The sequence below is a fragment of the Manis javanica genome, chromosome 8 (genome assembly GCF_040802235.1).
Source record: "Manis javanica isolate MJ-LG chromosome 8, MJ_LKY, whole genome shotgun sequence".
Taxonomy (NCBI): Eukaryota; Metazoa; Chordata; class Mammalia; order Pholidota; family Manidae; genus Manis; species Manis javanica.
The window spans coordinates 30,295,721-30,309,731 of NC_133163.1; the positions used below are offsets into that span (position 1 = coordinate 30,295,721).

At 34.9% G+C, this 14,011-nt stretch overlaps 1 protein-coding gene across 4 annotated transcripts in view; it reads right to left on the reverse strand.

Moving 5' to 3' along the window:
* The window catches only part of PCNX1 (pecanex 1), a 288,523-nt gene that overhangs the window by 209,194 nt on the left and 65,318 nt on the right, over positions 1-14,011 (reverse strand). For 2 of the 4 annotated variants that reach the window (XM_073242202.1, XM_073242203.1), the window contains exons 2-3: positions 13,039-13,247; positions 3,020-3,124 (exon numbers count right to left, since the gene is read on the reverse strand). In XM_073242202.1, the coding sequence (XP_073098303.1) occupies positions 3,020-3,124; positions 13,039-13,247 (314 nt within the window). The remainder of the gene's footprint in view (positions 1-3,019; positions 3,125-13,038; positions 13,248-14,011) is intronic. The other 2 variants (XM_073242204.1, XM_036998687.2) reach the window with 1 other exon arrangement.

Consider the following 14,011-nt stretch of genomic DNA (forward strand, 5'->3'; position numbering starts at 1 on the left):
CAGCATTTAACTGGAATACTAACCTGTATTAGTTAGTATTATATATTATATATACTTATACTATATTAATATATAAACTGATAACCTAAGATTTTAGATTCGTGTGTACTGAGTTAGAAGACTTAAGTTAAAAAAGTAAAATGATGCTATGTGGCAACAACAGGCATTAGAAAAACAAAAAAGTACTATGTTCAAAGACCTCAGGAAGTCCACACATAGTACTTAAAGAAATGGGATCCTAAAACTAGGAAAAGGATTGCACCAAATTTCAAAAACTTATAAAGTTTTATAATGAGCTTCCTTGTGAACACAACTCCTAGAAACAAACTCAGGCCTTGTCACAATCATATTTTTTCCTCAAAGTTTTTTCCCCTTCTATACATACAAAGTCAGTAATTTTTTTAGCTATTAATATCAAGAATAAAAGCTCTAGTATATATGTTAGACATTATAGTAAAATATAAACTATCCTCCCATCTAGCATCTAATTCGACCTCCTGGATAACAAAAATAAAAGCCCAAAATTCTTTTGGTGAACCACTTCATCCCAAATTGTCATATGGTTTTGGGTAATGTTGACCCCAGGTTGTAGGGTTGAGCTCTACTGGCCAAAGTCAATCAGCTTGTCCCATTTGCTTAGTCATAGAGCTTAGTTCTAGACAGCACATGACCCAACTCAGGCTAGCATGAATCATCAGGCCAGGAGTGTTCTCCTGTTGAGAGAGGAAATTTCTCAGTATCTGCTCATCTAAATGTTGAGAAGACTTAAGGCCTGGAGCTGCTTCAGCCATTTTACAACCATAAGGGGAAAGCCTGTCCAAGAAGCCAACTAAAAAAAGAGCACAACCTGGTGAAGGAAAGCAGGGTCATGAAGTAATTGCTTGAAACTGCATCTTGCCACATTTGAACACATCCCTTACACAGACTTCTTAGGAATGTGAGCCATCAATTCCATTCCCTTAAGTCTGTCTGAGTGGGATATTCTGACAACTGCAATCAAAAGATACAAGTAAAATATAATTTGTTTGTAAGTATACCTTCCATTTAAATATTTATTGCTATAGCTGTTGAAATTCTATTGAGTTATTATTATTAATGGTCTCATAACTATCATGTCACTGCTTGTTTAATGGGTTCCTAACTCTAGGCTATTGACTATAGTTAGCTAAATAATGCCCAATAAAGAAAATTAGCTATCTAACTTGCTTTTCATTTATAAATATAAAACATATTGTTACATCAGTTACATAATTGATGGCCAAGTTAGCATACAAACGTACATGTGTTGAAAAAAGTGGTTAGCTGCTTAGTGTTAAGATATATGGGCCAAAATGAGAAACAGTTTTCTAATTTGGCAAAATCTTAAGCGTTATCTATATAGATATAGCTGTCAGCACACTCAATCAGTGATGAGTAGTAACCAGCAACATTACTGTTATCTCCACTGGAATGCATCCTCTTAGTTTCTATGGAAACCAGAAGATGGCAAGCAAGGTGAAGATTAAGGAATATAAATATTCAACAACAAAGAAAGGACAGAGAGCCCTCATCTTGCCTCATTTATATATAATTTACCCAATTTATCTATTTAAATTGTGCAATTCAATAGTTAGTATATTCATTAAGCTATGCAAACATCATGACAGTTTTAGAACATTTTTATAACCTCAGAAACAAACCCCTTTTTAGCGTTAGCCCCTAACACCCTTCCCACCATCACTAGCCCTTAGTAGCCACTAATCTACATTCTGTGTCTATAGACTTGCCTATTCTGGATGTTTCATATAAATAGGATCATAATATGTGGTCTTTTGTAACTGGCTTCTTTCATTTAGCATAATATTTTCAAGCTTCATCCCACTGTAGCACAATCAGTACTTTATATCTTTTTATGGCCAAATAATATTCCATTGTATGGATAGAACACATTTTGATTATCCATCCACCAGTTGATGGACAATCTTACCTAGTTTTATACACCACTTCTGATAGCAAATACAAATGATTACAATCTGAACATAAAGTTATCAATAACAATTAAATACAAATACTAAGTACTTATTACATACCAGTCATAAGAGTCATAAGAGCATGCGATTTGCATTTCATAAGGAAATAATATAATATTATATGATGTAATACTACGCCATGCTACAATATTTAAAATCTATGATATAATATTACTCATTTTACAGATGAAGAACTGAAAACCAAAAGGTGTAAAAACTTGCCTGAGGTCTCAGAGGCATGCACAACATAAACTGTGTCACTGGTATATGGAGTTCAGATGGGAAGGGAAGACAGAAAAAATACGTACTCAGCATTCCACAATGTGTTATCATATGTGTTTTCTTTTTTTTCTCACATACCTAAATGTAGGTACTCAAAATGACTTAAGGATTGAGACAAGATTTGAACACCAAGTCTGCACAACTTTTAAGTCCATAGTCTAAGACACCATCACTGCCTTTCAACAAATTGGTACTGACGTTCTCTTTTCAGTTTACTTAACACCATTACCTAGAGCACAGTTTCTTAACCTCAGCACTGTCGACATTTGGGGCCATATAATTCTTGATTGGGGGGACCACTTTGTGCATTACTGGATGAAAAGCAGCATCCCTGACCTCTACCCACTAGATGCCAGTAGCAGCCCCATGGCTGTGATAAGCAAAAATGTCTCCAAATATTGCCAAATGTTCCTGGGGAAGTGATGGGGGTGGGGGTGGGGTAAAACTTTCAGCTGAGAAAAAATACCCTAGAACTAATGGGCCAATGTTGAATGAGAAGGAGATATTAAGGGAGAAAAAAGGTAAAGGAAAAAATGGGCAACACCTTTTATAACCAAAAAAATCCTTTAATAAAATTACTGCACCCCTCTTCTCTACAAATTCAGAATTAAAACTTTTAGCCAGCTGTAGGCATCCTAAATATAATTAAACATATAAAATGGTTGACTAAGAATTTTCTTTATTAGCAAGATTTGCAGATTCTCAGCAATGGAGATTTCAGCACATACCTGGAAATGGAGTAGTTTATAATTCTCACAGAGGCAAAGTGGTGTACTGCAGTAAGCAATACACCAAATTCATGGAATCTACCTTTATGCCTTAATTTTCCCCATCTGTTAAAAAAAAAAAAACAGGTACAGGGAAAGGCAAAAAAGCACAAGGTGTCTAATGTGAATTATAAATTTGTTGATCAGTGTTATCAGCTGCTCAGGCTCTAATCAGAAACTTCACAACACCATTACAGTACTAAATTTATAGCTCTAATCTAGATTACAATGATGTTCATAAAAGTACCACTAGATGGTCAACAAAGACCCTAACCAAAATAAATCTTCGGTAAATTTAGTCTACAATTCACCTAAAGTGTAAACAGATCCTTAATTTGCAATGTTGAAACAGAGAAACCATGAGAAACAGATAAATATGGTCTATTTCCAAAATATTTGTATTCAAATTCTAAAATTCAATGTACTAATATCCTCTCCTGAAACATTACAAATGTAAATACAGTTACTAATGACTTTTGACTCTTTAAGATTTACTAAGCATTTTTTTTTAATTGCTGCTGCACAGCCAATGAAAACCATAAGGCTCAAGTAGTCCTGCCACATTCATTCATTTAAGCAACAAACTAACAGCTATAATGTACCAAGCACAGTGACAGGCTGTGGAAATAAAAGCATTTATTTTCCTGTTCATTTATTTTCTAAAATAGAATGAGAGTCACAAGTGAGAGTGTGGGGGAGAGATATAAAAAACAAAAATCTGCAACAAAGCTCTTATTTAATGCTGAAACTTAAAAACACTCTCTTTAACAAGACAAGGATGTACACCGATTCCACTTCAATTAAGCACATCCCAGAAGTCATGGCCATTGAGAAAGTTAAACAAGAAGGATTAGAAAGGAAGAAATAAAACTGTCATAATTTATATAAAATCAAGAAATAAGCTATAAGGTTTCATCATTAATAAGAGATTTTAAATAAGGTTGCTAGATACAAAGTAAATTGCTACATTTAAAGGGAGAAAAACAGAAAAAGTAATTATAAAAAATTTTTATGATAGAAAAGCTATAAACTAATTTGGCAAGTATAACAAAAGGTATGCAAGCTCTTTAGTGGAAAAATGATATAACTTTACTGAAAGACATTTAAGAAGACTAAGCAAATGGAGAGATTCAATAGGCAGAGGAATCCACATAGTGTAATTTCAACAAAAATCCTCAGTTCTTATAGACTTTGCCCAACAGACTCTCAAGTTTATATCAAAGAGCAGAGAGTTAATAAATATCAAAGAGCAGAGAGTTAATAATAGCAGTCATGCCTGAAAAAAAAAAAAGCTAGGATGTTTGCCCCACCAGATATCAAAAGCCATGCTATGAAGCTACAGTAAATAGATAACTTGGTACTGGCAGAGGCAGAGCCAGCTAAATCAGTGCAACAGAAAAGAGAGCCCAGAAACATACCCACCCATATGAAAACTTAATTTACGACAGAGGAATGCAGATCACCGAGACAGTCTGTTAACAAAAACTGATTAAACCAGTTATTTATAAAGAAAAAAACAAATCTTGAATCCCTACCTGACACAACGAATTAAGATAATTCCTGGTAAAACTGAAGTGTGACAACGTAAGAAATGTGGAACTTTAAATAAAAATATAGGAGAATATCTTCCTGATCTCTGTGTAGGAAAATATTTCTTAAACAAGACACAAAATGCTAATTATAAAAAAATAATAAATATTACATTAAATTTAAGAATGAGATTATCATTAAAAAGCCAAAAGGAAAGCAAATGATAAGCTTGACAAACTGGGAGAAGAGGTCTGGAATTATCTAATCAACAAGGGAGCAGTATCATGAATATATTTAAAAACTCCGATTAATATAAAAAGACAATTTCAAAAAAGAAATGAAAGAAGACAATCAATGGGCATGTAAAGAACAGGAAAACTAAATGGACAATATATATATAAGAGGCCCAACCTCATTAGTTATCAGACAGGTAAAGGAAAGTCACAAGAAGACACATTTAACACTTAACCTGAATGGCAAAGTTTTAAACATTATTAAATCAAACACTGATGAGGAAATACAAGGACTTTCACACACTATTGGTGAGACTATAAATTGGTACAATCATTTTGGCAAACAGCTTGGAATTATCTAATAAAACTAAGCATTAAAATACCCAATGAACCACCTTATATACACTAGATGTACACGTGTACCAAGAGACATACAATAATGTGTTAGAGCAAAAAAACTGGAAATAATCTCAGTGGCTATCAACAGAAGAAAGGATAAACTGCAGTTTTTCCTACAGTGGTAGATGCAACAGTAAATATCAATGATAGCTACCAGTATCAACATTGGGAAGTCTATAAAATATAATATTCTGCACAAAAACAGCCCCTCACAGAGAAATATATAGTTTGTTTCTCTTTGGGATATCCTAAGGGAAACAAAACCAAATAGTTTATGTTTAGAATTATTTACAAAGACTGTATAACAATGAAGAAAAATACATGGATTATTAACAAAATTCAAGATAATGGTTACTCCTGAAGGAAAGAGAGTAAAATGAAACAAGAAAGGAGTACATGAAGGTTTGTATGGTATTTGCATGTCTCCTTTCTTAAGCTGTGTGGTGGGTAATGAAGTATTTGCTTGATTATTATTCTCTAAATTATACATATGACTGATATACTGTTTGGGAATATATGATTTCACAATAAAAAACTGAAAGAAAATGTAAAAGCAATTCAGTAGCAGAAGGAATTAAGAAGCCATATACTACCAGAAATAATAAGTGCTAACAATTAGTAGGTAGTTACCATATATCAGGAATGGTTCTAAGTGCTTACATATTTTATGTCACTTATTCTTTGTAATAATCCTATGAGATGGTGCTGTTATTTGCCTCATCATTCAGATGAGAAAGCCTAGGAATAAAAAGGTTAAGTAATTCCCTGAAGCTCATAAAATCAAGAAGTGACTTATGCCCTGGCAGATTAAGCACAGATGCTACATTCTTTTTTGCTTACCCACTATATAAGGGTATGCACTTCCTAACAGAAGTAGAATAGACTTAGGAAACAGGTAGAACCATTAAAAAAAAAAAAGCTAAGTATATGCATGAGTATAACCAAGATAATATTGAAAAACAAAAATATTGAGGAGGGATTCAAACCACTAAGTCAAAGGATATTACAAAGCCATTAAAAACAGCATAGTATGTAACAAATGGAAACTCATCCCATGCTCTTGGCTAGGAAGAATTAATATTGTCAAAATGGCCATCCTGCCCAAAGCAATATACAGATTTGAAGCAATCCCTATCAAATTACCAACAACATTCTTCAATGAACTACAACAAATAGTTCAAAAATTCATATGGAAACACCAAAGACTCCGAATAGCTAAAGAATCCAGAGAAGGAAGAATAAAGTAGGGGGGAACTCGCTCCCCAACTTCAAGTTCAACTACAAAGCCACAGTAATCAAGACAGTTTGGTACTGGCACAAGGACAGAGCCACAGACCAATGGAACAGAATAGAGACCCCAGATATTAACCCAAACATACATGGTCAATTAATATATGATAAAGGAGCCATGGACATACAATGGGGAAACAACAGTCTTGTCAACAGATGCTGCTGGCAAAACTGGACAGCTACATGTAAGAGAATGAAACTGGGTCACTGTCTAACCCCATACACAAAAGTAAATTCAAAATGGATCAAAGACCTGAATATAAGTCATGAAACCATAAAACTCTTAGAAAAAAACTTAGGCAAAAATCTCTTGGACATAAACATGAGTGACTTCTTCAGGAACATATCTCCCCGGGCAAGGGAAACAAAAGCAAAAATGAACAAGTGGGACTATATCAAGCTGAAAAGCTTCTGTACAGCAAAGGATACCATCAATAAAACAAAAAGGTACCCTACAGTATGGGAGAATATATTCATAAATGACAGATCTGATAAAGGGTTGATATCCAAAATATGTAAAGAGGTCAAACACCTCTACAAAAAAAAAGCAAATAATCCAATTAAAAAATGGGCAGAGGAGCTGAACAGACAGTTCTCCAAAGAAGAAATTCAGATGGCCAACAGACACATGAAAAGATGCTCCACATCGCTAGTCATCAGAGAAATGCAAATTAAAACCACAATGAGACATCACCTCACTCCAGTAAGGATCGCCACCTTTGAAAAGACAAACAACAACAAATGTTGGCGAGGTTGCGGAGAAAGGGGAACCCTCCTACACTGCTGCTGGGAATGCAAATTAGTTCAACCATTGTGGAAAGCAGTATGGAGGTTCCTCAAAAAGCTCAAAATAGAAATACCATTTGACCCAGGAATTCCACTTCTAGGAATTTACCCTAAGAATGCAGCAGCCCAGTTTGAAAAAGACAGATGCACCCCTATGTTTATCACTGCACTATTTACAATAGCCAAGAAATGGAAGCAACCTAAGTGTCCATCAATAGATGAGTGGATAAAGAAGATGTACATATACACAATGGAATATTATTCAGCCATAAGAAGAAAACAAATCCTACCATTTGCAACAACATAGATGGAGCTAGAGGGTATTATGCTCAGTGAAATAAGCCAGGTGGAGAAAGACAAGTACCAAATGATTTCAGTCATATGTGGAGTATAAGAACAAAGAAAAACTGAAGGAACAAAACAGCAGCAGAATCACAGAACCCAAGAATGGACTAACAGTTACCAAAGGGAAAGGGACTGGGCAGGAGGGGTTGGGAAGGGAGTTATAAGGGCAGGGAAAAAGAAAGGGGGCTTTACGATTAGCATGTATAATGTGGGGGGGGGGGCATAGAGAGGGATGTGCAACACAGAGAAGACAAGTAGTGAGTCTACAGCATCTTACTATGCTGATGGACAGTGACTGTAATGGGGTTTGGGGGGGGACTTGGTAAAGGGGGGAGCCTAGTAACCATAATGTTCTCCATGTAATAACAGATTAATGATAAAAAAAAAGTTAGTATAACAAAAAGACAGATCAGTGGTTCAGAAAAGCAAAGCCCTGAAACTAACGTAAATACATATAAATATGAAACACAAAAAATAAAGCATTTAAAATTACTGGGGGAAAGACCTATACTGGGAAAACTACAAGACACTCTTAGGAGAAATTAAAAAGGACACTAATAACTGAAAATTCATCCCATGCTCTAGGGTAGGAAGAATTAATATTGTCAAAAAGGCTATCCTGCCTAAAGCAATCTACAGATTCAATGCAATCCCTATCAAAATACTGACAGCATTCAACAAACTGGAACAAATAATTCTAAAATTCATATGGAACCACAAAAGACCCCGAATAGCCAAAGCAATCCTGAGAAGGAAGAATAAAACAGGGGGGATCTCGCTTCCCAACTTCAAGCTCTACTACAAAGCGAAAGTGATCAAGATAATGTGATTTCGTACTGGCACAAGAACAGACCCATAGACCAGTGGAACAGAATAGAGAGTCCAGATATTAACCCAAGCGTATATGGTCAATTAATATACAATAAAGGAGCCATGGATATGCAATGGGGAATTGGTAGCCTCTTCAACAGCTGGTGTTGGCAAAACTGGACAGCTACATGTAAGAGAATGAAACTGGATTACTGTCTAACTCTATACACAAAAGTAAACTCGAAATGGATCAAAGACCTGAATATAAGTCATGAAACCATAAAATTCACAGAAGAAAACATAGGCAAAATTCTCTTGAATATAAACATGAGCAACTTCTTCATGAACATATCTCCCCTGGCAAGGGAAACAAAAGCAAAAATGAACAAGTGGGACTATATCAAGCTGAAAAGCTTCTGTACAGCAAAGGACACAACCAAGAGAACAAAAAGGCATCCTACAGTATGGGAGAAAATATTTATAAATGACATATCCGATAAAGGGTTGACATACAAAATATATAAAGAGCTTATGCACCTCAACAAAAAGCAAACAATCCAATGAAAAAATGCAGAGGATTTGAACAGACACTTCTCCAAAGAAGAAATTCAGATGGCCAACAGGCACATGAAAAGATGTTCCACATCACTAATCATCAGAGAAATGCAAATTAAAACTACAGTGAGATATCACCTCACACCAGTTAGAATGGCCAATGTTGGCAAGGATGTGGAGAAAGGGGAACCCTCCTACACTGCTGGTGGGAATGTAAATTAGTTCAACCATTGTGGAAAGCAGTATGGAGGTTCCTATAAAAACTCAAAATAGAAACACCATTTGACCCAGGAATTCCACTTCTAGGAATTTACCCTAAGAATGCAGGAGCCTAGTTTCAAAAAGACATATGCACCCCTATGTTAATCGCAGCACTATTTACAACAGCCAAGAAATGGAAGCAACCTAAGTGTCCATCAGTAGATGAATGGATAAAGAAAATGTACATATACACAATGGAATATTATTCAGCCATAAGAAGAAAACAAATTCTACCATTTGCAACAACATAGATGGAGCTAGAGGGTATTATGCTCAGTGAAATAAGCCAGGCAGAGAAAGACAGGTACCAAATGATTTCACTCATCTGTGGAGTATAAGAACAAAGCAAACACTGAAGGAACAGAACAGCAGCAGAATCATAGAACCCAAGAATGGACTAACAGTTACCAAAGGGAAAGGAACTGGGGAGGATGAGTGGGAGGGGAGGGATAAGGGGAATAAGGAGCATTACGATTAGCACACATAATGTAGTGGGTGTGGGCACAAGGAAGGCAGTATAGCACAGAGAAGACAAGTAGTGACTCTACAGCATCTTACTACGCTGATGGACAGTGACTGTAATGGGGTATGTGGTGCGGACTTGATAACGGGGTGAATCTAGTAACCATGATGTTGCTCATGTAATTGTAAATTAATGATACAAAAAAAAATACTAGGGGAAAAATGCATTATTCACTCAACAGTGTTGGGACTAAAAAACCTTAAGAGAAAAAGTTAAAATGTTTTCAGACTGGCTACAATCTAAAAGTGAAAAACGAAATGATAAAAATACTGAAAGCAGACACAGGGAAAAGAAAAAAAATCTTACAAAACTTGATATCAAAGACAGAACTAATAAAATATTCAGAGTAGACCATACAAAATAAATTGTGGCATATAAGTTAATAAAATGCCATAAACTGAGGAAAAGTATTTGACACAAAAGATAAAGTTCATCTTTCATAATTATCTTCTTCAAATCAATAGCAAAAACTAACCACCCTTAGAAAATTATACAGTTCACAAAATAACAAATGTTAAGGGGCAATAACACAAGAAAAATACCTCTACTTCACTTGTAATTCAAAAACTGGAAAATTAAATTATAAGATTTTTATCAGAGTTTAAAATACTAAATACTCATTGTCAAAAGTGAAAAATAAAACTACTGCTTATGGTAATGAAAGGTAAAATCTTTGGGATTTAGTCATTTACAATGAATAAATTTAGAAATAGGTACACAATCCTAGTCATTCTACCTCTGCTCAATTATGATAAAAATCTAATCATTTAAAATTTAAACATCACAGTGACCTAATATTTAAATTGGAAAATAACTGAAATAATTAAAAACAAGATAATGTGTTATACCCACAGAGTGGAATACTGTGCAGTCACTAAAAGTAATGTCAAAGAAAAAATGTTTTTACTACTAAATATTTCCTAAGTACCTATCAGAACCAGACACTGTTTTAGAATCGGGGAATATAATAGTTTGTAAGAAAAACATGGCCTCTACCTTCAAAAAGCTTATAAATGCAAACAAATGATTAAGTAAGATACTTTCAGATAGTGATTAGTGCTATAAACAAAATAATTACAAGGGCAAAATATTTGTTCAATCAAAATACTGGATAATCATATTACAAATGGAGAAAAATGTAGTTGAACAGGGAAAAACAAAGGCTTTCAATGCCCTGGAAGATAGAAGCATTCATTGCCTGTCTTAAAAGATGAATACCCACTTTATATTATTTATATCTTGAAATAAAATATTGATAACCTCGGAGAATATATCTGTAAATGACATATCCGATAAGGGGTTAACATCCAAAATACATAAAGAACTTACACACCTCAACACCCAAAAAGCAAATAACCCGATTAACAAATGGGCAGAGGATATGAAGAGACAGTTCTCCAAAGAAGAAATTCAGATGGCCAACAGACACATGAAAAGATGCTCCACATCACTAATCATCAGGGAAATGCAAATTAAAACCACAATGAGGTATCACCTCATACCAGAAAGGATGGCCAGTATTAAAAAGACTAAGAACAACAAATGCTGGTGAGAATGTGGAGAAAGGGGAACCCTCCTACACTGCTGGTGGGAATGTAAGCTAGTTCAACCGTGTGGAAAACAATATGGAGGTTCCTCAAAAAACTAAAAATAGAAATACCATTTGACCCTGGAATCCCACTCCTTGGAATATACCCAAAGAATACAACTTCTCAGATTCAAAAAGACATAAGCACCCCTATGTTTATCACAGCACTTTTTACAATAGCCAAGATGTGGAAACAACCTAAGTGTCCATCAGTAGATGAATGGATAAAGAAGATGTGTTACATATACACAATGTAATACTATTCAGCCATAAGAAAGAAACAAATCCTACCATTTGCAACAACATGGATGGAGCTGCAGGACATTATGCTCAGTGAAATAAGCCAGGCGGAGAAAGACAAATGCCAAATGGTTTCCCACATTTGTGGAGTATAACAATGAAGCAAAACTGAAGGAACAAAATGGCAGGCAGCAGACTCAGAGACTCCAAGAACGAACTAGTGGCTACCAAAGGAGAGGGGTGTGGAAGGGCGGGTGGGGAAGGAGGGAGAAGGGGACTGAGGGTTACTATGTTTAGTACACAAGGTGTAGGGGATCACAGGGAAAACAGTGTATCACAGAGAAGGGACATAGTGGATATCTGGCAACTTGGTGCACTGATGGACAGTGACTGCACTGGGGTATGGGTGGGGACTCGATAATATGGGTGAATGTAGTAACCACATTGTTTTTTCATGTGAAACCTTCATAAGAGTGTATATCAATCATACCTTAATAAAAAAAAATACTGATAACCTGAAATATTTCATACAATACTGAGTGGGAACATGGCATAGTGTTTAAAAGCATGGACTTCAGACCTGATGCCAGGAAATATTTCATCTTTCTCATTTTAGTTTCCACATCTGTAAGTCAAGGATAATAACAATTTCTATTCATAGAATTGTTTTGAGGATTGTTATATATGTCAATTGCTCATATAGTTTTAAGGGTTATATTAATGGTACCTATTATTTCTATTAAGTCACAAAAAGGGCTATGGATAAAGTAAATCCTTCTGTCAAAAAGAGAAAGTGGGTGAGGCCAAGGTAATGTAACAGAATGTGACTAAGTGCTGTTGGGGGAATACTTTAAGCAAGATGGGAAAAGAAAGTCTCTGGGAGGAGGTGACATCTACACTGAGCTGAATCCCAAGAGGTCCATTATGCAAAGATCTAGGGAAAGAACAGCTAAGTTTCTAAGTTGAGAATATAAAATTGAAAAATACATTAACTGAAAAAAGCAGATTTTAATTAAATGTCAAGTAAAATACTACCACAATTTGCTTAAGATCTACGTATATATTTTATTTATTCGTATAAATAAAAAATAAGTGACATTCATATGCTATGCTTATTATTTAAATTGTTTTTCACTGGTTCCAATTTGGGGAGTGAGTAACTATTATACAATTGTAACTATTATAGTTCTAACACGTTATTCAGTAATAAGGCCAAGGATACTGATTTAGTCCCTCTGATGTGCCAGTTAGTTATGCTGTGGTCGAATGTGACAATCTGTACTTGCCATTGTATTTGTAGTGGTTAAGACCCAACACTGCCTTAAACCACATAAACAGAACAGGCAGAACACAATAATCACATGATGGCATACACACATGACCTACATCATTACAAACTGAGTGAAACGGGTTTTCTTACCTTGGTCCATTGCTGTCTTTTCTCCTAGTTGAACAGTTGCCTTGCTCAGCCTTGGCTCTTTGATCTGTGAACTCATTTGCGTTCCTATCGACAACTTCCCCAGCATCAAGTGCTCTGTGGAGTCGATAGTTGACCATCTTCAGAACAATGAAAACAGCCGCTATCACAGGACAATAAACTGCTACTATAATCATGGAAGAAGGAAGGGCCTTTAAGAAAAAAGAAAATACAGGCACTTTAAGATATTTCATATTCATTCAATTAGAAAAATTGGTAACTAAAATAACACATTCACACACAAAGCAACAATGGTTACTAGCAGTAAGTTGCAAAATAATAAGACGGCACTGCCCAAAACAGTAGACACCAGCTACATGTAGCTATTGAGCTCCTGAAAGTTAGTCCAAATTGAGATGTGCCCTAAGAATAAAATAACACTGGATTTTAAAGACTCAGTATGGAAAAAAAAAAAAAGAGAATGTAAAACAGCTCAGTAATTTTTATACTGATTATATGTTGAAATAACATTTAGATTATATTGGGTTAAATGAAATGTATTAAAACTAACTTCATCTGTTTCTTTTACTGATTTTTGATGTAGCTATTAGAAAATTTTAATTTATATATGTTGCTTGCATTATACTTTCATTGATAGCACTGATATAAAGTCCATGCCAAAAGGCTTACAATTCAACTAGAGTTAAGGTATCATATTATGTAACACGTGAATAAGACAACATTGTGATCCAAGTATATTTAATCCCTGTTTATGTGCTAACTTTTTTTAAGATTGTGTTCTAGAAAATTCCAAGTTGAAACTGTCATAAGAATAGCCTTCCAACTGTGACTGTACAACCAGACAAGACACGAGACAAGCAAAATTCAAAAATGCTTTATTTGAAAATAGTTAAATGCTTAAAAATTTCAGTCTGCCAAATAAAAAAAAATTTAAACACAGAACATAATCAAGCAA